Raw genomic sequence first — 25,267 nt, 5'->3', positions numbered from 1 at the left:
CATTCTTTTTTTCATATTCTATTCCATGATGGTTTATCATAGGATACAGAACATAGTTCCCTGTGCTATGCAGTAGGACCTTGTTGTCTATCCATTCTCTATATAATAGCTTCCATCTGCTGACCCCAACCTCCCACTGCATCCCTCCCCCAACCCCCTCCCCCTTGGCAACCATCAGTCTGTTCTCTATGTCCATGAGTCTATTTCTGTCTGTTCTGTTTCATAGATAGGTTCATTTGTATATGACCACATCCTTGATAGAGTTTATTTTCTTAGGATCTACTGAGAGCATGGACCACAGACTGTGTGTATGGGGGGCTGGCACTGGATTTGGAGACGGATGAATCCAGGCTCTCCCTGAACTTCCTTTTTTTTTTTTTTTGCGGTGCACAGGCCTCTCACTGTTGTGGCCTCTCCCGTTGCGGAGCACAGGCTCCGGACGCGCAGGTTCAGCGGCCATGGCTCATGGGCCCAGCCGCTCCGCAGCATGTGGGATCTTCCCGGACCAGGGCACAAACCCGCGTCCCCTGCATCGGCAGGCGGACTCTCAACCACTACGCCACCAGGGAAGCCCTGAACTTCCATTCTTTTCTGTAACGTCAGGCTAGTGGCTCCTCCTGAGCCTGCTGGGAGGGTTGGTGATATCACGGGTGTGAACACACTTGGCCAAAGGCAGAGCAGTGTAGATGTGTGCTGTGAGATGGGTAACCGGGAAGCCGGTTAGCTGCCATCTGGTTCACAAAGCTGTACCCAGTCATGCTCGTTACATGATTGGAGGCAGGAACCCAAGCCCAGAAAACAGCCTTAGCAGTGGTCCAGCAACATCAAGTTGGCCCCAGACCTCTTCTTTACAGCTGTGGACACTTATATCCCGGGGGTGGGGGGCGAATCTTCCTACGTGGCGTACTTACCATGGCGTTTGTTTAGCAAAGGATGAGAGCATTTGGGTCAAGAAATGGCTCATTTTCTGGGGACAGGGGATTTGAAGAAGAATAATGAGTATTCACTGTGCAATTGATATACGCCGGGCGCTGTTTTAGGTTCCGTGGTTTAGTGCGTTCCGTGTACAAGTTCATCAAATCTTAAGTGTAAGACGTGGTGGCACCATTATCACACCCGTTTTACAGATGAGGACACTGTGTCACAGGGAAGCCTAGTCACTTGCCCAAGAGCTCACAGGTTGTAAGTGGCTTAGCCGAGACCCAAACCCAGGCTGTCTGTCCGGCGCTACTGTCTGGGTTTTAACCCTCTGAGCTGTGGCAAAGTGAGGGGACAGCTCCCATCACCCTCACCAAGGCTTTCCAAAGAGTGGAGCTGTTTGTTTTCTCACCCTGGGATGCTCTGGGGACGCCCGCTGGGAATCTGAGATCCCCCACCTGCCTGAAGGAGGAAAGCGTGGTTCACCCGAAGGCCAGGCTTCTTAAATAGCCAAGGCCACCCTGGAACTTGAGCCAGGACACCTGGGCTCTGATCTCAGCGAAGTGGAACTTCGCTGCTCACCTCTGGGCCAGCTTGTGGGCAGGTTGGGGGGAGGACTCACAGACAGCCAGCTCCACCAATAAGAGGAGGTCTTCATGCCAAGCACTGCCTCCCGGCTGCAGGGCAAAAAGGGAAAGTGATGTCCTGCAAGTTTCTCTCCCTCCTCTGACTGGGAGAGCCCCTGGTGCGGGGCAGGGCCAGGGCAGCTGTGGGCAGTTTGTCCCCACCCTCCACGCCTGGCTAGTCTGCACCCCCTCTGGGTGGCAGAGCCTTTAGTGCTTTTGGACTAGGATGCCTTTGCAGCTCAGGTACTCCCCAGACACCAAGGACCCTCCCAGTTGTAGTTGCACATTTGTGTGGACCACCTGGGTCCTGGGGCCTTTTGAGTTTTCGGCCCCCATGGGGAACATGGAACCATTTTAAATGAAGGGGGTAGATCACCTGATCCACTGTGAGTTTTAGCAAGATCAGGGAGACCCTTGCTACAGATGAGGAGACCAGGGTGGATACATGGAAGGGCCTGAGTCAAGGAGGGGGTGGAGGAGGAAATGAGATGATGAATATGACACCTCACAGGATGGCACAGGGGATTCCTCACTGCACAGCAATGCAGCCATGCTGCCCCTCCCACACTTTAGGCCCCAATTAGCTCAATTATTTTGCTTCTCCCCACGTCCCAGGGCATCCATGTCTGCAGGCCTGGCTCAGTGCCCTCCCACCCCGCTCCCTTCTCTGTCTGCATATTCCCCCGGCTTACTCATCCTGTAAGAGTCTGCTCTCCAATCACCTCTTCCAGGAAGTCTTCCAAGATCAGCCCCCCTGGTTGGCTCGGTGCCTCCTCTGTGTTTCCCCAGGAATCCTCAGCCATTGCACGTGATGTCATGATCGAGAACTTCCATGTTAGAGTCCTGCTCTGGACCCAGCTCTGTGAAGGGAGCTGGCCAGCTGGCCAAAAACTGTTTCCAGAAACAGCCAATTCTCCAAGCCGCAACCCGGCATGATTGATATGCAGAAGGAGTATTGCACTGACTGATTCATGCACTCAGTAAATAGCCTAATTATTCAGGGTTGGCTTTTTCTTTTGCAAGTTTCAGTTCCCCGTTGAGCAGATCCCTTCCCACTGTTGTGCATTCCGGGCTGGATGTTTTCCTGAGCATTTGACAATCCACACTCCCAGTGCTTCCGCCATGATCCACAGCTTTTATTTCAACATGCGCTTTCCATTAAACCCAGGTTGCCGGCTTCTGGTCTTTTTTTGTGTGTGGACTTGAGGCCGCCCTGGCCTTCTAGGGGTTCTGCGTACCCCAGGCACGCCATCATTCTGCCGGCCTCTGCACCTGTTCTCTGCCTCTGGGAGCAAACAGTCAAGGCAACCTGTCCTACACATGATTTAAGGCGCTTCTCTGACATCTGGGCAATTCGGCCACGCAGTGAGTTAATTCCCATGACGTCTTGGTGTGCATGAGGGTCTTGCCTCCTTAATGCTTTCACTGAGCCAGCCTGGCTGAATGAGCAGGGCAGAATAATGACCAGTGGCAAATTCTTTTTCTTCCAAACCCACAGCCTCGCCTTGTTCTAGAGCTGCAGGGCAGCCCAGGTCCATCTCCAACACGCTGCTCGGGGTTGTGTGTTTTCTATTCCAGCCTCAGAATAACTCTGCAGGATAATCAGGGCGGGATCAATCGCCCATTTCGCACTTGTAAACGTGGTAGCTCAGAGAGGCAAAGCGACTTGCCTAAGGACACACAGCTAAAAAGCAGTGGAGTCAGGGTTGGAACCGCACCAGCCTTCTCCTGTGGTCAGTGACCTTTCCATTTGTCCCAGTCCTTAGGGAAACTTGCCCTGGGCTCATGCCTTGCTCCCCTCCCAGCACACTGGCCTTAAGAGGGACTATAAAAACATGCCAAAGAAAGAATCCAAACTCAGGGTGGTGATTCCTGGGAAGACAAGTTTCCCTTTTAGGGCTCTCCAGACGCTGTGATGATTTGGAAAGGGGAAAAACATTCACTGCCCATTTCCCGTTCAGCAAAATACAATTGCCACATTTCCTGTTCAATGCTCCCGCCCACCCTCCCTCCGTGGACTCTGCCTCCTCATTTAGGGAGATACCGCAGCAGAGCCGGGCTGGAAGGCACTGGGGGCCAAGCCAGCTTCAGGGAGGGCTGGCAGGTGGGTTGTCGGGAAACATGGACTCTGAGGAAGCGCACTCAGCTCCCGTTGCCCGTGACCCGGGCCGCCCGCCGCCTCCCGAGTGTGCCCATCTGACGAGCGGGACGCCGCGTGGGAGGAGAAGAAAGGTAAACACAGAAACTGGCCGCTGTCTGGGCCACAGAGGCACTCTGACTGCTTGAAAGGCCTCTGGCCTTGAGTCCTGGCCTCAGTCCCTGTGACCTTGGCCATGGTGCTCCAACTCTTAAGTCACAGCTTCCTGGGACCCACAGTACCTTCTGGCAGCGCGGCCATGCTTATGCAATGAGGCCAAGGCAGCGAACTGCTCTCACGTGCTGGGTGGTGTCCCCAGCTTGGGGCAGGTGGTGAGAGGTGGTGGGCACAGGTGGGCCACACAGGGGTGGGGGGCTTGGGGCAGATGGCTCCCACCTGCTCTTCTCTGCCCTCTGATGGGTGCAGACAGGGGAATAATGACCAGGGCTGGGAGTGAGGGAAGCCCAGGGGACCAGCACAGCCCGGAAGTCAGCAGGAATAACATCTGAGCTGAGACCCAGAAGATGAGTTGAAAGATGAAAGGCAATGGAGAATGGGCCTTTTGTCCAACATGTGATTCTGTTCCGTCAATGAATCCCGTTCAGTTCAAGCTCCTCTTACTGCAGAAAAATATTCTGGCTCCACACTTGCCAGCGTCCCTCTCTGTGGCCTATGAACCCTCCCTCTGGACTCAATCCAATCACCAGCATTTACCAAGCACCTCCTCTGTAGCAGGCTTGGTGCCTGGAAGCAAGACCCCTGCCCTCAAAAAGTAAGACCCACGCCCACTGTCCAGCCTCTGCTGCTGACCCCCAGGGGACCTACCCCTGGACAGGTGAGGACCTTACCTGCTCTAACTCCTTTCTTCGGCAGACTATCCTATGAAGTGGCTGTATTATCATCGCCATTTCACAGATGAGAACACCGCATCAGAGAGCAGCTATGTAACTGGTCTGAGGTTACGCAGTCATAAGAGGCAGACCTGGGGGTCAGACAACGTTGAATCAAAGATAGAAAAGTAAAAATGAGGAGGTGGAACTTTCAGGGTGGCTTTCAGTGGGTCTTAGATATGAAAGTCTCCAGAAAGGAAGGTTTCAGCAGGGCATGGCTATATGGGCCAGGGCAAGAGAGACCTTGGCACGTAGCTTGGGCAACGGCCATTCTGCACGGCTGGGTCAGAGGGAGTAGAGGGAGAGAACAAAGTGAGTGAACAGCCTTTCTGAACGCTGGCTACGTGCACAAGTCCCTCAACGTCCTCAGCCAGCAACACATCCACAACAGCCTATGCAGCCGGTGCTACAATTTAGATCCCATTTTACAGCTGGGTAAGCTGAGGCTCAGAAAGGTCAAGACCCTGGAGAGACCCCACAGCTGAGTGGTGGAGCCATCAAGCATGGAGCCTGTGCTATAGGAGGCTGTCTAGGCGGGCAGAGCAGGAAGTCGGCTACCGAGGTCTGGCTTTCCCTTTCAAACGGTGTTTGATCCCTTCAGATCCCTAAACCTTGGACCTCATCTGTCACGTTTACCTGCTGTATCCCAGGAGCTTGTCAGGGCTTGGCGCCTAGAACTCATGGCTCTCCCCCCGCACCCCCAATCACCACACACACACACACACGACACATGATAAATCATGGAGAGAAAGTGCCTTCCAAGAGCACCTGGGTCCCCCTGACAAGTGGCCCACACTTTTCTGGCCAGCTTAGAATGGCAGCCCCTTTGCCAAGGGGCCCAGCCTTTGCCAAGGGGCCCAGATGTTTCTACTCCTGGTCCTGTCATGCCTGTGGCTGTCCATGGATGGGTCCATAGGGCAGGATTACCTGGAGGCAGATGCTTGGTTCTCCGGGTCAAGCCCTGTATCTGTCTGCAGGTCCTTGTCCCAAGGTGCTCACACTGGCCTGTAGATGGACAGCTCCAGCCTGGAACAGAGTGTGCGTGGCTGTGTGCGCATCTGTGTGGCCGCCAGCAGCGTCAGGGGGGAAGAGGCGGGGGGGGGGGTAGAGGCAGTGTGGTACGGTGGGTGGCTGCATGGGGGCTGGAGCCGGACCATCTGGGCTCTGGTCCCCAACCCAGACAGCACCAGGGACTGCCCCATGCCTCTGTTTTCTCACCTGTAAAATCAAGATAAAACAGTACTGATCCAAGGATTCTATGGGAGAATACCCGGAAAGTGCTTAGAACAGACGCCTGGGCCATAGTGCTTAATAAGAACCAGCTGCTGCTGCTGCTGGCAGCTGAGTCTGCCTTTGCTTTTTGCTCCTATGTGAGTCAGAGACTGGCCGAATTCAGCTAAAATAATGGTGTCGTAGCTGCTAACAGCACCTGTGAAGGACAGTAGGTCTGAGTTTCACAGATCCTCTTGCAGCCGGACAAGGAGGGCAATGGTGTGCACAGAGGCAAACTGAGCTCCCTGGTCTGGCCACACCCCCCTGGACCGGACCTGGATGGGAGCCCCTCCTGCCGGCTGGCTCTGAGGAATCTGCATCCTTGATCTGGAAATCCTCCCCAGCAGAGGACGGTCCAGCTGCGTCCTGCGGGCCCCTGGCTGTGCGCCCGAGTGCCAGGTCTGACGTGCTTTGCTCTCCTTTCCCAGGACTGGTCCTGCTCGCTGGTCGTGGCCTCTCTCGTGGGCGCCTTCGGCTCCTCCTTCCTCTATGGGTACAACCTCTCAGCGGTGAACGCCCCCACTCCGGTGAGTGCCCGCGGCAGCGGGATGTGCCCAGCAGAGGGCGCTGCGGCAACGCGGAAAGCCGGGTGTTACCGCCCAGCCCGGGGTGGTACCCCATTCTGCAAACATTTGCAGACCGGTTCTGTGCTAGACCCTTGCTGGACACTGGGGTGAAGGGAGGGCCAAAGAGAGTGAGACCAGCCCCTGCCCTCGAGGGGGAGGTGGGAGATACAGAAATAGAGGATGATGACAATTCGTGAGGTCAGTTCCCTGCTCATGCAGGGTCCTGGGAGAGTGTAGAGAGGAGAGGGATCTTCGGAGGTCCCAGGGGCCAGATCCTAAGGGTCTTATTCCAGGGCAAGGAACACGAAATCTGAGGCTTACGGAGGGATCTTAGGCACAGAAACATTTCCCTGATCTGCTTTTTCTTTGTTTATGGCTTTTAATCACAGCTGGAGATCACTTGAATATCTGTTGGTTTAAGATCCATTGCTGGCTTTTGTTTTCTTCTGAAATCAGGTCATTAGGTGCAGTTCCCCAGGCCCTCCTAACACCACTCTGCTGGTTTGCCGATGAAGCTTTGGTTCTCACCCACCTAGGCTGTTAGGTTTAGATGCTACCCATTCCTGGGGGTGCTGGCTTCTGCTTGACCTACCTCCATCCCTGGGCTAAAGTGGATGGGTCGATGGTGGTATACAGGAAGTCTTCCTGGAGGAGGTGATGCCAGAGCTGCATCTTGAGCAAAAGCACTGAAGCCTGAGATATGAAACATTTGCAGAAATTTAGGTCTGATGCTGTTGGAGCCCAGGATGTATTTTGGACAGCATAAGGGCATGAGCTACAGAGGCAGACAGAAGCCAGGCTGTGGACCTTTGTGGGTGCTTTTAAGGCTTTTCCTTGTTTGGGGGCCCAGCATGCTGTGTGCAAAACATAGGGGGAAGCTGGACCAGTGGGTCACAAAGGGGCCCCAGGAGCCCTGGACTTTGCAGAAGTGCCTCAGGGATCCAGACTCCATCTGTACCAGAACAGCACTTTTTTTATTCTGTTAACTCTTTTACATTTTAGGGGCTCTGTAAATTCATTTGAAAAATTGATTCTGATACTAAAAACAGTTTGAAAACAAGCAGGTCTGGATGGCCTCTCCGAACGCTTGCATTAATCAATGGCTTTGATTTTGTCATTGTGATGTCATCCTGAGATGGGATCCAATTTGTCCATATTTGTCTTTAAGAGGATTGGGAATATGCACTCTTGCTTCATCTTGGTAATCCAGCAGAGCCTCCGGCAGAGGGTGGAGAACCTTTACACTCATGGCTTATAATGCAAGGAGACGTGTAAAACTTGAACCTGGAATAGAATGATATGAGTAGAAAAGTAGTAGTTCAAGCAATGACTGTGGGAACACGAGGAAGGAGCAATCCTGTCATTCACTCATTCAAAAAATGTTTTTAATTAATAAACTTCATACTTCAGAGCAGTTTTAGGTTCTCAGCAAAATTGAGTGGAAAGCACAGAATTCCCGTATACCCCCTGCCTCCACTCCCCCACTGTTAACATCCTGCACCAGAGCAGTACCTTTGTTATAACTGATGAACCCACCTTGACACATCATTATCACCCAACGCCCACAGTTTATATTAAGGTTCACTCCTTGTGCTGTACTTTCTATACATTTTGACACACGTGTGATGACTTGTACCCACCACTATAGTATCTTACAAAATATCTTCACTGCCCTAAACATTCTCTGTGCTCTGCCTGTTCATTCCTCCCATCCTTACCCTGGCAACCACTGATCCTTTTACTGTCTCTGTACAGGCACATCTTGCTTTATTCCCTTTGCTGTATTGCAGATATTGTATATTTTACAGATTGAAGGTTTCCCTTTCCAGAGTGTCATATCGTTGGACTCATACAGTGTATAATTTTTCAGGTTGGCTTCTTCCACGTAGTAATATGTATTTAAAATTCCTCCGTGTCTTTTCATGGCTTGAAAGCTCATTTGTTTTTTTGTTTGTTTGTTTGTTTGTTTGTTTTGCGGTACGCGGGCCTCTCACTGTTGCGGCCTCTTCCGTTGCGGAGCACAGGCTCCGGACGCGCAGGCTCAGCGGCCATGGCTCACGGGCCCAGCCGCTCCGCGGCATGTGGGATCTTCCCGGACCGGGGCACGAACCCGCGTTCCCTGCATCGGCAGGCGGACTCTCAACCACTGCGCCACCAGGGAAGCCCGCTCATTTGTTTTTGATTCTGAATAATATTCCATGGTCTGGCTGTACCTCAGTTTATTTATCCATTCACCTACTGAAGGACATCTTAATTGTATCCAAGTTTTGGCAATTATGAATAAAGCTGCTATAAACATCCATGTACAGTTTTTTGTATGGACATAAGTGTTGAATTCATTTGGGTAAATACCAAGAAGCATGATTTCTGGATTGTATGGGGAAAGTATGTTTAGTTTCATAAGAAATTGACAAAATGTCTTCCTAAAGTGGCTGTGCCGTCTTGCATTCCCACCAGCAGTGAATGAGAGTTCCTGTTGCTCCACATTCTCGCCAATATTTACTGTTGTTAGTGTTTTGGATTGGATATTCTAATAGGTTTGTAGTGGTATCTCATTGTTTAATTTGCATTTCCTCAATGATATATGACGTAGAATGTCTTCTCATATCCTTCTTTGCCGTTTGTATATCTTCTTTGGTGAGGTGTCTGTTTGGGTCCTTGGCCCATTTTTAAATCAGATTTGTTTGTGTTATTCTTGAGTTTTAAGAGTTCTTTATATATTTTGGGTAATAGATCTTTATCAGGTGTGTCTTTTGCAAATATTTTCTCCCAGTCTGTGGCTTTTTTCTCATTCTCTTGACACCTTTTGCAGAGCATTAACTTGTAATGAGTCCAGATTATAAATTATTACTTTCATGAATCACACATTTAGTGTTTTATCTAAAAAGTCATCACCATACCCAAGGTCTTCTAGATTTTTCTCCTATGTTAAAAATTTTAGGAGTTTTATAGTTTTGCATTTTACATTTAGGCCTTTGATCCATTTTGAGTTAACTTTTATGAAGGGTGTAGGATCTATGTCTAGCTTCTTTCTTTTTCCCCTTTTTTGCATGTGGATGTCTATTGTTCCAGTGCCATTTGATGAAGACTATCTTTGCTCCATTATATTGCCTTTGCTCCTTTGTTAACGATCAGTTGACTATATGTGGGTCCATTTCTGAACTCTCTTCTGTTCCACGGATCTGTTACTCTTCTTTTACCAATACCACACTGTCTCGATTACCGTACTTTATAGTAAAGTCTTGAAGTAGGGTAACATCAGACCCTACTTTGTTCTCCTTCAATGTTGAGTTGGCCATTCTGGGTCTTTTGTGTCTCCATATAAACTTTAAAATCAGTTTGTTGGTATCCGCAAAATAACTTGCTGGGCTTTTGACTTGTATCATGTTGAATAGATCAAGTTGGGAAACTGATATCTTGACAATATTGAGTCTTCCTGTCTAAGAACATGGAATATCTCTCCATGTACTCAGTGAAATATTTTCTCCCAAGGACAGGCCTCGTGAAGAAGAACAGAATGCTCTGATATAGTTCAGAATGGTTCCTGTTCCCCTCCCCTGCTGGAAGCATAAGGGGACTTTTCTGACAGTCCCTGTGAGAATCTGGTAGAGCCCCTGGAGGTGAAACTTACAAAAGGGGGACGGATATGACTGGGTGCCGAGAGATATTAACTCTCAGACTTGTCCACGCTGAGCCTTCAGCAATTCATTGATTACAGTTCAGGTTTTCCTGCCCTGGCACTTGTGTGCTGCTGTGCATTTTTGCTCTGGTTAAGTTGTGATTCTCTGTATCTACCTGTCTCTCCAGTTTGGGGAGATGCCCAGCAGTGAGAGATGTGCGGGGTAGAGATGGGAACACAGGCCGGTGGAAGGGCTTTATGTTATCCCGGGCTTGAGAGAGAGCGGCAGGCTTCCTGAGAATGGTGCAGAAAGGGAGCGGCCCGATTGTGGGGTCCAAAGGGCTGGAGGAGGAGGAGGCTGGGAAGGAGGGCAGGGCCAGCTCAAGGAGGATCACAGGCGCCGGAACAGGAGCCTGAGTCAGCGCCACCCAGCCTGCGAGCACTGGAGGCGGGCTGGGGGCCATGGCTCAGCCTGGGAGCCCCTCCCAGGGCGGAAGCTGCCTAGAGCTGGAGGAGCTGGAAGAGCTGGAGCCGGGCAGGCCTGCACGGGGACCCCAGCTCCCCTGGGAGCCCCAGATCCTGACAGGTGGTGACAATCCCCTGGCAGAGTGGCCAGGAGGATGGAAGGGGGCCCGAGGCTGGAGGGGCTCAGCTTGTGGCCAGCGATCACTCAGAAACCTCTTCCCTTTGCTGTGGGCCTAGGTGTGGGCAAGCGAGGCAGCCCCAGGGTCCAGGAGACCAGTATGGGAGCAGAGAGCCCAGGGAGCCGGGTCTAACGCAGGTGGGAAGGGCCCACGCCTGGTGGTGGGTTTCTGTGTTGGCGTCAGACTTCACCGGGGCTCTGGCCTCTCGGAAGGAGAAAGAAACTCTCAGACCCAGGAGATGCAGATGCTGGGGTCTGAGGGTGACGGTCCACAGACATGGTGAGCAGAGGCTGCCGCTGGAGGTGCTGATGAAAATAAGTCACAGCGAGGACACCTACCCAGCAGAAGGGATGCTGGTTTAGCGATGACACTGGGTCCGGAGGCCCCTGCCCACCAGCTTCGCCTCTTGAGTAGTGGGATAACCGGGTCCAAGGTGGGGGTCAGAGGAGCAGAGGGACTGCAGGCCAAGGCCATCCACCCTCAGGTGAGAAGGAATTTCACCACGTGAACAATCCAGGCAGTAGCTGGCGCCACCTGGCCGCCACCCGGCTGCATCTCACAAGCATTCCGTGTTTCTCTCGGCTCAGATATTTGGAAACTTTCTGGAAAGCTGATGATGAAAATAATGCCCACTGTGGCACCGACCGTGCTGCCCCATGAGGGACGGTATCAGATTTCATCCTCATTACAGTCCCCAAGGGAGCCAGGACTAACCCCCGTTATAGATGAGGAAACTGAGGCCCATGGAGGTTAATGTCTCTGCATTCCTGGTGTGTGGGGGGGGAGCCCTTAGCCCTCACTCTTAATATACTCACTTGTTTCTCTTCAACACAGTTACCCTAAATGACTGTAGATCCTGTCCACCCTGCTTTCAGAGAGCCCCCCCCGAGTCTGACTACCTATCATGCCCCATTTGGAAGAGGACACCCAGGTACCTCAGGCATCCACACATGGCCCTTCCCCAACTTTGGCCAATGGGATGTGAGCAGAAGTGAGTATAAGACACTGGAGGCCTGACCCGTGAGGACATTCCAGGTCTCCAGCCTGGCCTGCCGTTGAGTCCTCTACCTGGTTTTCCTGTTTCCACTCTGGCTCCTCTAGCTTATTCTCCACCCAGGGCCAGAGGGACCCTTTACAAATTAAGGCAGATCAAATTGTGCTTCTGTTCAAAACCTCCATGGCTGCCCATCACACCTGGAAAACAGCCCAGAAGACCGCTGTGGCCCCAAGCCCAGGGGGCCTGGCGCCTGGTGACCACTCTGCTCTCATCACCAGCACTTTCCCCCTTGCTCCTTCTTTTGCCCCCACAAGACGCCCCTCCCCCACTGATGCTCCTCAAAAATACCCACACTTGGGCACCCCAGGGCCTTTGCACTTGCTTTTCCCTCTGCCTGGAGCGCTCTTTCCCAGATGTGCCCAGATAGTCCTATGCTCTCTCCTTCAATTACCTCTGGTTCCTCCTCAAATGTCCCTTCCTCAGAGATGTCTCCCCCGACCAGCCTATCCCAGCAGCACCTCTCTATCACTCTCTAGCCCCTCCCCCTAATTTACTTCTCTTTACAGAATATAACACCACCTGAGATACTATATATTTATTTGATTCTTGTCCATTCTTCCCCCATTTTCGAAAGTAAGCCCCATGAAGACATGGACTTCATGGTTTTCTTGCTTCTCTAGTGCCAGCACCTAGAACGGGGTCTGGCACACAGTAAGCATTTATAATAAATATTTGCTGAGTGAGTAAATGGATAAATTTAAGATTTTTTTAAAGTTCTTTGTGTGAAAATTCAGTTCCAAGGCAAGTGCCCTAGGCTTCCTCACCCCCCAGCCAAACTGCCAGATGTGAGTCTACCCTTCGTGAAAATTCTAGTGATGCCTCTGCCGCATTCACACGGACAGGGACCTGACCCAGGTCTGCCGAACTCGAAGGTGTACCCTTTTTCTGCTCTACTAAGTTGATCTGCTAGAGCTTTTGCAGGTTTTTGGCTTTGCAGGCCATAAGACCTTTGTCCCAACTACTCAAGTCTATCTCTGTAGTGAGAAAGCTGCCATAGGCGATATGTAAATGAATGGGCAAGGCTGTGTTCCAATAAAACTTTATTTACAAAGACAGGCAGTGGGCCAGATTTAGCCCAGTGATCCATGTTTGCTAATTTCTGTGCTGAAGGTTCCATGAAAGTGGTGAGGCCCCTGTGGACGCCTGCTGTCATTAGGACCTCCTGGCAGAGAGCTGGCTGGCTTTCTGAACAATCAATCCATGAGTGGTGAATTTTCCTACAGATGTTATATTCCTAATATTTTTCTCTCTTTTGTCCATTTATTGCTGCATGTCTAAATCTTTATCTTTTCTGTTTCCAATGACTAATTCTAATTGGCATAGTTCTATCTATCGATCTATCATCTATCTATCTAATCTGTCCATCTACTTACTTCTCTATTTATCAATTTATCCAGCTCTTTTTTATATCTTTATTGGAGTATAATTGCTTTACAATGTTGTGTTAGTTTCTGTTGTACAATAAAGTGAATCAGCTGTATGTATACATATATCCCCATATCCCCTCCCTCTTGAGCCTCCCTCCCACCCTCCCTATCCCACCCCTCTAGGTGGTCACAAAGCACTGAGCTGATCTCCCTGTGGGATGCAGCTGCTTCCCACTAGCTATCTATTTTACATTTGGTAGTGTATATATGTCAGTGCCACTCTCTCACTTCGTCCCAGCTTACCTTCCCCTCCTGTGTCCTCAAGTCCGTTCTCTACATCTGCGTCTTTATTCCTGCCCTGCCCCTGGGTTCATCGGTACCGTTTTTTTTTAGATTCTATCAATCTATCCATCCATCTACTTATCTATCATCTTCTATCTACTTACCTATCTTATTTATCTATTTACCTATCTATTTAAAGCATTCTGAGCCCTTGTAAAGGCTATGAAAAATCTAGAGCTAATCTACATACCCATCAAATGAAACGTGATAATTGCTGAATTTTCAAGCAGTCATGTATGCAGGCTAAAGGGGCTCCTCTGAAACCTGTCAAATGGCCTCACATTTAAGCCATTTGAAGCCTTGACTTTTAGTAGGAGAATGCTTCTTGCCTGGGATCTGTTCCATCAGCGCTGCTACGATAATCCAGAGCTGCCTGAGGGCTCCCTGGGTCTGGATCTCACCTGAGAGGCCGATGAGGGCTGGAAGGAGACATCAGAGTCTTATTCCCAGGGCTGTTGTCTGGGAGCCAAGGTGGGTGCCCGTCCTCGGGCAGGCAGGGCTGATGTGGCTTGGGTGAGGTGATGTGTCAGCCTAGAGCACGAATCAAAATTCCTCTTGCTCATGAGTGATGTCTGGAGAGCCTACAGGAAGATTCTGGAAGCAGTATTCTAAAGAAATGAAAGGTCCAAGCCTGAGTGGAAGCTATGGAGCCCAGACTCCCGTCCAAAGGGGTCCCACAGAGACAAGGATGGGCCCAAACGGGATGGGGCTCGGGTGGAATCAATCATGAGGAGTGTGGGTGGGGAGTGGTGGGCCTGGATGCATTCCTGCTGAGACCTGTGCAGTGCTTGGGGTTGCAGGATGAGCCACGGCCACATAGCCAGGGCCTGAGGCAGCCGCCAGCCTCGAGCAGGGTGACCACTGGGGCAGACATTAAGAAGAGCCACCCATGGGGCTTCCCTGGTGGCGCAGTGGTTGAGAGTCCACCTGCCGATGCAGGAGACGCGGGTTCGTGCCCCGGTCCGGGAGGATCCCACATGCCGCGGAGCGGCTGGGCCCGTGAGCCATGGCCGCTGAGCCTGCGCTTCCGGAGCCTGTGCTCCGCAACGGGAGAGGCCACAACAGTGAGAGGCCCGCGTACCACAAAAAAAAAAAAAAAGAAGAGTCACCCAGAAGGACCAAAGTTGAGCTAAATGAGTGTGTTGAATAGGAGGCCTAAGTGAAAACAGAAATTAGCTAGTAAACAGGCAATGCTATGGCTGGGAGGACAGACAGGAAGGTAGCTGGGAGGGAGAGTTTACAGCTGATTCCAAAAATAGAGAGGGAACACCTAGAGCCCGTTTGCCCAGTCCTGGCCCACAGTTCAGGCAAGTGCTTTGAGGTTTAGCAAAAGGACAGCGGATGGGATTCTATAGGTCAAAGTGTCCTTGCAGACAATGCTGGTCATTGCTTCCCTGGCACCCAGCAGACTGCCTGGAACAAAGGTTTGTGATGCCTTCAGATGCTGACTGCCCAGAGGTAGGCCAAGTTCACGGGCTAAGGGCACAGTCTTCTAAGGACTGCTCTCACTTCAGACAGCAGCTGCAAGCTCGGGGATCCCAGGGCTGCCCACAACTCTGACCAGCTGGTTACAGATTTGGGGAGCACCCACTAGCCCCTCAGGCTCGATAAGTCGCTAGAAAAACTCAAAAATCTCAGGAAAGCACTATGCTAACAATTACAGTTTTATTATTGCCAAAAGGATACAAATCAGAAGCAGACAAAAGAAGAGACACTTAGAGTGAGGGCATTCCAAACATGAAACTTCTGGAGTTCTCTCCCCTTGACATCCAGACACATCACCCTCCCAGCACCTCGATGTATAACAACACACAGAGTACTGTCCACCAGGGAAGCTCGCCATGCTTCCATGTCTGGAGTTTTTGTTGACGCTTCATTACCCAGGCATGACTGATCAAATCGATCTCCAGCCCCCTCCCCTCCTTGGAGGTAGGGCTGGTACCACCTGGCTTGAAGCTCTCCCCCGCACTGCCAACCACATGGTTGCTATCTCCAGCATGGCCAGCCCCCAAACTGGGTTATCTCACTTGCATAAACCATCAGGTCCGAGAGCCCCCCTGTGGATAACAAAGACACTCGTATCATCAACATTTCCTATCCAGGAAATCCCAAGGGTTTAGAGGCTACTATTCAAGAACCAGGAAGAAATGTTACAGAACCAGACTCGGGTCTGCTCACCTGCACACAGTAAAGCCAATCTACTGACACTGGGTTGTGAGGAAGGAAACTGTAGCATTTATTGCAGGGCGCCCAGCAAAGAGTCCCGGGAAACTAGTGCTCAAAACACTGGAACTCCCCGGTGGATTTCAGGAAAGCATTTTTTTTTTTTTTTTTTTTTGCGGTACGCGGGTCTCTTAGCGCTGTGGCCTCTCCCGTTGCGGAGCAGAGGCTCCGGACGCGCAGGCTCAGCGGCCATGGCCCACGGGCCCAGCCGCTCCGCGGCACATGGGATCCTCCCGGACCGGGGCACGAACCCGCGTCCCCTGCATCGGCAGGCGGACTCTCAACCACTGCGCCACCAGGGAAGCCCAGGAAAGCATTTTTAAAGGCCATGTGAGGGGATGTGATCAGGGGATGTGATCAGCTCGTGCACAGTTCTCTGATTGGTTGATGGTGAGGTAACAGGGCGGAGTCACAGGGGTTAACATTATCAATTCTTAGGCACCTGTAGGTTTGGGGCTATGTGCTCATGGTCATCAAGTCGTTAATATCTTCCATTTGGTAGGGGTTTTAGCATCTGTAAAACAGCTCAAGAAATGTGCATCCGACACTGTTATCTAGGTCCTTCAGAGAGGAGCTACAGCAGAAGCTCTGGGGGAGGGGTCTGTCCCCGGAAGGTCCCATAGGGTCCTGCTGGGTTCCAGAAAGGCGAGCCAGATTCTTAATTACACAACTGTACATTGTATATATACGAGGTATATCTTACAAAAGTATGTTCTAAACATAAAAATACTGAAAAAAGTTTGTTAAATGAATTAGTGAATAAGAGAAGGAAGAAGTGAGAAAGAAAAAATAAATGAGAACTTTGCTTTGGGGGGGTCTAATTTATTGCCCCCGCTCCCAAGGCGTATAAACTAGGACTTACTTGAAACAATGCCAGCCTCCACAAAAATAACAGTGAGTGGTTTGGCTTTTCTTGAATATAATGAATGACTCACCTTTCCAATGATTTCTGACATTTGTTCTTTTCTTGGGATGGAGACAGAAGCTCACCTCCCTGGCCCCCTTCCCGCCCCCACCCCCGTGTTAGTATGTAAGCCCAGGGCTTCAGCAGAACAATTAATTTGACTCTGACTTGTCATACATTTCCCAGCAGAAATGGTATATTTTATCATTTTCTTCTCCCTAATCCTTCCCTAAGGGCAGGTAAACAAGTGGTGATAGGGAGTAAAATCATCTTCTCTCTCGGCAAGAGTAGAGCCATCCCAATTAGCAGCAGATGTTAGATGCTGGCCAAAGAAAAGATGCCAGTGAACCAGCAGACAGAGAACCAGAAGCGAGGTCTGGTCCTTCCAATTAATCCCACTCCGTGCTGCCGTTTTAGCCACTGTTCTGGGAGACCCTGTGCTCTCAGAAAAGCAGGGCACGTCTTTGTGCTCCAAGGCCTTTAACAGGGAAAAGGAGGAGGGATGATGAGTGTGGAGCTTGTTGCAGACACCGGCACAGAGGGGGGTGGGGAGTAGTGTGTGGGGCTCCGCATCTCGGTGGGAGGGGACTGAGATTACAGGAGAAACCAGCGCATCTTATTATTACAGAAACAACTAGCCGTTATTTGATGAGACGGGCATCTCTGGTTAATTTCAGTGTGGAACAGAACTGCCTCTGATTTGGGAATCTCAGTTCTTGCTTTTTCCTTTCTTCTCTCTTCCTTTTGCCTCACCCTGTCTCACTAGTTATAAAAGCAAAACAGGCTGCTATTAGCAAAAGCAAACAGTACAACTTTAATAATGTAATGATAAAACTACTGCTATGATTCCCCTTCTACGAAACACGGACTGTATCTCTCATTGGGATACCGGCCCGCAAGGCAGCTATTGTGACAATAATCCCATTTTACCGAGAGGAGAGAGATGGGGTAACTGACTCAAGGCCACTCAGCCAATGGATAGTCACAACCTCGGCCTCACTCAGAGGCCACTTTTAAGGCTTTATCTAAATCTACTTTTTTTTCTGCAGAGCTCGTCATATATGCCATTTTATATTCTTGTTTTTGGGCTCAATATTTACATTGTAAGCATTTTTCCATGTTACTGAATATTCCCCATCACCAGGATTTCTAACAGCTGTGTATTGCCACGTCACACAGATGTCCCGTCTTCCTAATGTGGACCTCTAAGATTGTTCTCAGTTTTTCTCTAGTATAAGTTGCTGCGGCATTGTTTACATTGGGATCTGTGAGTCATTGTTTGGTTTGGTTTTAATCAGAGCTGGCAGAGCTGCTGGCTGACAGGAGGAGGGGGGCCTTTCCAGGCCTGGGGTGCTGGTGTCTGGGTGTTCCAGACTGTGGGTGCCACCCCTGCCTACTTCTGGGGTCCCCAGATTATTGGAGCTGAGATGCCTGCCTCTTTGATTCAGAATTTTCCCATTTCATAAAGTTCCTCTGGGGAAAATGCCTTCGTTGAACATAAAGGGGAAAGGACCACATTTCCATCCATGCTCAGGGCAGTTCTGCTTAGAGGTGTGGGGGAGGTGTAGCCAGACAGAGGAACAGGGGAACGGCCAACCCAGCAAGGCAAGCAGTTGGGAAAACCTGGATGGAGGAGGTTGGATGGCACTGCTGGTATGAACAAACCCAGACAAATAAAACTGGAAACATTCTCTTTCTGACCCATGGGAGAAAAACACTGAGATTTATTGAGCACCTACTATATGCTGGACATCATGCTAGAGACCCCTCACCCCCATCTGATTCTTCCTGCAGCCCCATCCGCAAGCTAGGGTTGTTATTCCTGTTCTGCAAATAAGTTATTCCATAATTGGTGCTCAAAACCATCACCCTGAACTTGGATTTGAACAGACTCCTCGAGAGTCCCTACTGCCTCAAGACTGATTCGTAGCAGCCATAAGCAATTTGAACAGTAATGAAAAAACCCACCTTTTCACTCCAGACCACCAGAGGACGTGCAGAAAGGAGTGGGAAATGTTATCTCAGAGTAAGAACAGGTCTGTGTGGATGCACTGTCCTGCAAACACAGCTATGTGATCTCTCAAAAGCACATTCCAGCAGGAGAGAGGCTCCAGGTCAATTTTTTTTTTTTTATAAGAAGGATATTTGGGAGCACACACACTTCTCTCTGCTCCTGCCTGGGGCCACATAGAAAATGAAACTTCCTTTCTTCGTGCTCTATTTAATTAAACCCAAGTGTTGGGCCAGCCTTCCTCATTGCAAAGGTGGTTGAGGGGGGAACCCAGAAAACTCTGGAAATCTTACTCTCCAATGATCATTTGCAGCTGATGTATCCCCTTTCACTGTGTTCCTTTTTCATTCTGAAAGCCAGCTGCAGGAGTGAAATATTCTCAGGTGTCTGGAAGTACAGAAGCCTCTTTCTCCTCAGTTACCCAAACTCCTCCAGGGGAATCACACAGTAGGAAGGAAATAAGCCACCACAAACCTGCAAACTGAATATTAAGTCGAGATGTAGCTGGATATTTTCCTAAGGACCTGGGAGGTGGGTCGGCGTTGCCAAGACCACCCCAGGTTTGATCATTCGCTAGGAGGACCCATAAGACTCAGCATGGAGGCTTACTCGTGACTGTGATTTATTACAGGGAAAGGATACAAAGCAAAATCAGTCAAGGGAAAAGGTGCCTGGGGCAAAGTGCAGAGGAGACCAGGGTCCTCTCCCCGTGGCAGTGCGCAGGACGCACGTAATTTCCCCAGCAGCAAGCTGTGATGGCAACGTGAGCGGTCCTCCTCCAGGGAAACTCATCAGAGGCGCAAGGTTCAGGGTTTTATTTTATTTATTTATTTATTTTTTTGCGGTACGCGGGCCTCTCACTGTTGTGGCCTCTCCCGTTGCGGAGCACAGGCTCCAGACGCGCAGGCTCAGCGGCTATGGCTCACGGGCCCAGCCGCTCCGCGGCATGTGGGATCTTCCCGGACCGGGGCACGAACCCGTGTCCCCTGCATCGGCAGGCGGACTCTCCACCACTGCGCCACCAGGGAGGCCCTAGGTTCAGGGTTTTTATAGGAGGTCGGTCACAGAGGCACCTCCTCTTGGCATGTGTACAATTCCTGACTCCGGAAAAGAAGCGCAAACCACACTGTTGGCACAGCTTAGGCCCTACAAACTCCTCTTCTCAGTTCTGGGAATGGTGGGGTCCCTCCCCAAATCCAAGGTCCCTGCTGCCAGCCCGGGGCCCATCTTGCAAGCAGACCTTTCAGAGGCTAGAAGTCTCTGGCCAGACACGTTCACTTTTTCTGCATAGGAGGCCTCAGCTGTGCTACTCGGGTGACATTAGGTGCCACTGCTGGGCTTATGGAATTTTGTCTTGTGTGGTCCTTACTTCAAAGAGCCTGGTCTGGTGGTGGGCACTTTTGTAAGGACTTCTGTACTGTTTTCCTCCCTGTGCCAGTGTGTTCAGTGGTGCGGACTGTCTCTCCAAATCCCTAAGGAGTTACGGGCATGACCTGTTCTTTTATGCAATGCTGTGTACACTCTGGTCCATCCACAGAAGGGTTCTATTTATGCGTATTATTATAGCACTCCTGAGAAAAACTTGAGATGGGTTCTTGACAGGCTCTGCGAATCAGTAAGGAACATTAACATTGTAAAACAGCCTACAAGGTAATGTGCCTCCCATTGTCTGGCAATTTCCTGTCATCCTTTGGAGGTGTTCAGTCCTCCTGGCTGGGAATTGCATGGTTCAATTTGGTGCCAGAAGCTTGGCCCCCATGTTGTTGGCTGGGGAGATAGTGGTCAATTACTCATGGCTTCATAGACCTGAGAAATAAACAAGTCTAACAAGACTAGGACTCTTATGTCACGAGATAGAAATAATGATATGAACATCACCACCAGCCACCCCAGCTTCTGATTTGTATTGTGTGCTTCTTGTGGACCCAGCGCCGTCCTTTGTGTTCATCCTCACATTAAATCCTCACGGTAACTCTTTAGGGAGGAAAATGATTTCACAGCGGAGGGGCCTGAAGCACAGAGAGGTTGAGTAACTTACTCAAGGTCACCCAGCAGAAAAGAAGCCGAGCTAAGAGTTGAATAAAGTGGATTCCAGGGTCCTTAACCACTGGAAACCCGGCCCTCAGAGGCAGAGCCACTTGCTGGAGGTCACAGGACTCAGCAGTGCAAGCAAGTCTTGACCCAAGATTCTCAGCTCTTTGTTGGGTCTCCTTTCCTTTAATCACGTGGCCTCTATGACTTTCTTTGCAGTTTGGACTCTAATCACTACTAGTCATAATATAAATTCTCCTTGATGAGTTCATCAAACATTTCTATTAGACTCATCACGTCTTATCAATCCAGGAGCCTCCTGCCTGGCCCAGCCGCCTCCAGGAGAAACTTTCTGAAATAGCCTCACACTGCACCTACAGTGAATGTTCTAACACACAAAGCAGAATCTCGATTCCATGAACAAATCCTCCAATCGCTCCTCAACGGCCACAGGATGAAGTGCGGACTCCTTAGCCTGGCAGTCAAGTTCCGACCAGCCCCTGCCTTGTTCTCCAAACTTTCTCCAGCTGCTGGGCCACCCTCCAACCCCACTGACTCATTTATCGCTTCTCTATGTCATCATCTATGCCATCAGCTTCTCCACCTTTGAGAATTTTTGTCTACCGTCATCTGACCCAAGCCTACCCACCACCCCCCTGACCCCGCCTTTCTTGCGTACCTGATCTGCGTGGCCTGGCTGAGTGGCTGCAGCCCTTCTCAGCTTCCCAACGCCCCAGCTCTTTCCACTCCATGTTGTAAGTGCATGCTTATTCGGCTCTTGTCATTGAGCTCCTTGACGGCAGGGACTGCAGAACTCGTCTCTAGAAGACAGGGTGGGAACCCAGGCCCCTGGTGGTAAGGAAGTAGGTATGTAAATCCAGATAGAAAGACACAAGAATGGGTGTCTCGGAAGTAGGCCCAATGGAAGTGTAAAATGTGGACTCCATGAACGAGATGGCCCAAAGTGGGCCTAGAGATTAGCTAGCACACTGATCTTCAAACTATATTTTATTGCAGAACATTTGTTTCAAATGGAGACTTACAATTTCCCCCAAATATAAAAGGAAACTTCTAGTCGAAGGCCCCTAGCTCCAAACCTACCCACCCTTCATGACTTTGCCCTAAATCTTCCCTCTTTCCTAAAGCCTCATGTCATGGTCATTGTCATGGGCTTGGGGGTCATTGTGTTTGAGTAAACCAGCTGCTATAACAAGCAGCCCCTAAATCTCAGTGGCCGAACACAATGAGGGTTTATTTCTCATCCACGTCACCACCCAAAGCAGGTGAGCAGGGCCGCTCTGCTCCATGCAGCCACACAGGGGCCCAGGCTTCTTCTGCTGAGTGCCTTCCCCCATTCCTCAGGGCTTCAGAGGTTTCTGCTGGGCTCTCTGTGAACGACTAGCCTGCAGGGAAAGGGAGTGGGTGAGGAGAAGGCACACGAACCCTTAATCCTCGATGGAGGTGACACACCTACTCACACACTTTTGGTGAGCAGTAGTCCTATGACCCTCCCTTCCCCCCAGATGCAAGGGACTGAGGAGTGTGACATGGCAGTGCGGCCAGGAAGAGGAGGCTCCGAAGCCAGGGCACAGACGCTGTGAGCGTGAGTGGGGTGTGCAGTCCCACTGGATTTCTGTGTAGCTTTCAGATGCATGGCTCAACTCCAGAGTTCTTGGCTCTCATGAAACGTCACAGGATGTCTGCAAGGCTGAGCCGAGGGAAGTATGCAGATGTCCAGTACATACTTAGCAGTCAACCAATGTTGATTCCACGTCCCCGCTTCTCCCCTAATTCAGTCTCTCCACATGCGGCTGGGGTATTGATGTGATCATCTTTATGTTTTCCATACTAAGAATGGGAATAGAATCGTGGTTAAGAGATGGGTTCTGGAGTCCAGCTGCCTGAGTTTGAGTCCTGACCCTGCCTCGTGCCCATGGTGGGACCTTGGGAAAGCCCTGTGGCTTCAGATTCCTCAGCTGCCCGAGAGAGAACTCAGAACACACTGCCTGGCTCATAGGGTTGCAGAGGGAATGAGTTCACATGTGTCCAGTTCTTAAAATAGTGTGTGACACGTGGTGAATATGATGTATGGGTTACCTATTTTTATTATTATATGGTGACCGGCCCATAGCAGAAATTCAATTTAAGACACAAACATTTCTTTCAGCCTCCACTCTGTACAAGGCACTACAAGTCAGTGCTGACATATACCAGCTCCGTGAATCTCCAACCCAGTGAATGAATCCTGCAGTGAATTAGCTTACCAACCCCCAACACCCGGCTTCTGCTCTCAGATATACTTTTGGGCTGCCTTTCATCTAGGCCTTTGCTAAATTCACACCCAAAGACAAACATTTCATCACTAAAGCCATCGCTCTGAAACCAGCTTTTGGGGACTGTTGGAGACGTGTTTCCTCAGGGGGCTACTCTTCCAGGCTTCTCCAGCCCTCTGCAGATGCTTCTGTTGTCCAGTTTCCCCAAATTGAAATGAGAAGTCTCTGCAGAGACTCCCAAAGCAGCGCCTAGAAGCATGTGATATGAAAGCTGCCTCCTTCCCCACCAGGCTCCTGAATGACTGGAAAGGAAAAGAGAACATTTCCTCCCAAACAGCGTCCTTTTAGTTTCTGTACATTAACTCAGGAAACTGGTCATTGCTGCAGGCGTGGGAATAAAAGGCTCTCTAGAGCAGGTATCAGCAAGACTGCTCCCAATGAAGCTGCAGTTGCTTGAATCCGTGCGGGATGGCAGTAGGGACCAAGTGACATCCAAGAATGAACTTCAGCGCATGGGGGTCTGCTGATTATTGGGCAGGAGGCCTGGGAAGTCCAGGATACTCACTCCAGATTCTCTGGAGGGTCTGGACCCTGTAAGTAGCCCTCAGGGCATCCTGTACCCACCTGCCTACCTGTGGCTTCTCTACCCATCTGGCTTAGCGCTAACCATGCTGTTTCTCGCCCTATTGTATGCTCCTTGAGGGGTGTCCTCCTTACACTCTCCGGGACCCGACAGGGAGTCTAGCCCATAACAAGGGCCTAACCAATACGGATCTTTAAGTCAATAAATGTCCTGTTGGATTTAGCTGCCCTGTTTTCACACCTTTGTCATGAAATGGGTTGTCACTGGTAGGTTGCCGTGTTCAGGCTCTGAAGCCAGGCAGATTTTGCATAAATCCTCCTCTACCACTTACTGGCCCCGTGGCCGTGGGTAAGTTACCTTACTCTTGGCTCCCTCCTCTGTAAACGGGGTGTCTACCGCTAGGGTTGTGAGGATGAAATGGGATTATTTATGTGTTTTGGTAGAGTTTCAGGAGTTGGACGCAACAACGTTTGTCTGATTGAAGCTAAAAAAGACGTTGTTGAAAAAATAGTGAGCAGCTCGCAAGATTGGTGGGAGGACTGGCGAGACAGGCCTAAAAGCTCTGCAGCCGGATCCCAGAGCTGGTCCTGGGGGGCTGTCCTGTGGCCATCACTGCCGCTCCTGCACAGCTAGCAAAGGACACTGCCACCGCTGCTGCCCCAAACCCAATCCTCCTGGCAGGCCCTTGCTGCCAAAGAGTTCTCAGTCCCGCTTCTTGGCCTCCCGCGCTTCATGCGAAGCCAGGCCTCTGATTGGCCAAACCTTAGTCACATGACCACTCCCTAGCTGCAGGGGATGCCGGGAAGAGCATGTGTGTCTGACAATTTCAACCTCTATTGAGGTTGAAAGATGAGCAGGCTCTGTTTCCCGCAGGGCTCAGAAAAGGAAGCAAGTTCTCCCAAATTAGAAGGGGGCTTCTGATGCTGGGCAGCCAGGAGGATGACAGATGGCCACTGGAGTACTTGGAAACTAAGGTTCAATGTTCATGTCCAGGCACTGGCAGGGAGCACAGTACCCACTCAGAGAAGCTGGGCGTGGCAACTTGATGAGGGTCCCCGATGGTGGGCTCTTATGGGAGCCCCAGGGAGAGGGATGATGGCTTGGGCTGGGTTCAGTGACGAAAGAAGTGAGAAGTATTTTGAAGGTAAGGCAGTGTATTAATTTGCAAGGGAGGCCAGAACAAAGTACCGCAGACTTGGGGGCTTAAACACCAGGAATTTATTCTCTCACGGTCCTGGAGTCTAGAAGTCCAAGATCGAGGTTTCAGCAGGGTCAGTTCCTTCTAAGACCTGTGAAAGAAGGACTGTTCCAGGCCTCTCTCCTTGGCTTGTAGATGGCCATCTTCTCCTTGTGTCTCTTCACATCTTCTTCCCTCTTTGCACGTCTCTGTGTCCAAACGTATCATTTTTATAAGTACATTTTAACTTGATTACCTCTGTAAGACCCTATCTCCAAACAGGTCACCTTCTGAGGTGCTGGAGGCTAGGACTTCAACATATGAATTGTTGGTGATACAATTCAACCCATAACAGACAGAGATGAGTCCAGATGGCTTAGCTGAGGGGTGTGGATCAAGGGCCAGAGTTAAGGATGAAGTTATGACTTTTAGCTGAGCAATTGGAGAACGGTGTGCTATTTAATAAGGTGAGGAGGAGAAGATAAAGAAATGGAATTCGGGACCAGAGATCCAGTTCATGGTTCCCATCCCACTCTCCAACGATTGGCTTAGTAGTTGGCCTGTGCCCCAACCAGGGTGGACAAGATTTAAAGAGAGGTTTACTAGAGGCTTCTAGGAAAGTTCTTC

General features: G+C 50.5%; 1 protein-coding gene across 1 annotated transcript in view; it reads left to right on the top strand.

Annotated features, from left to right (window-relative positions):
* Positions 1 to 3,646: 3,646 nt before the first annotated feature.
* SLC2A9 (solute carrier family 2 member 9) overlaps positions 3,647 to 25,267 on the top strand; it is a 183,937-nt gene continuing 162,316 nt past the window's right edge. The window contains exons 1-2 of the mRNA XM_030863845.2: positions 3,647 to 3,776; positions 6,272 to 6,370. Of these exons, the coding sequence (XP_030719705.2) occupies positions 3,666 to 3,776; positions 6,272 to 6,370 (210 nt within the window). The 5' untranslated portion in view covers positions 3,647 to 3,665. The remainder of the gene's footprint in view (positions 3,777 to 6,271; positions 6,371 to 25,267) is intronic.

Source organism: Globicephala melas, chromosome 5, assembly GCF_963455315.2.
Source record: "Globicephala melas chromosome 5, mGloMel1.2, whole genome shotgun sequence".
Taxonomy (NCBI): domain Eukaryota; kingdom Metazoa; phylum Chordata; class Mammalia; order Artiodactyla; family Delphinidae; genus Globicephala; species Globicephala melas.
This window is presented reverse-complemented; position numbering and strand designations above follow the sequence as displayed.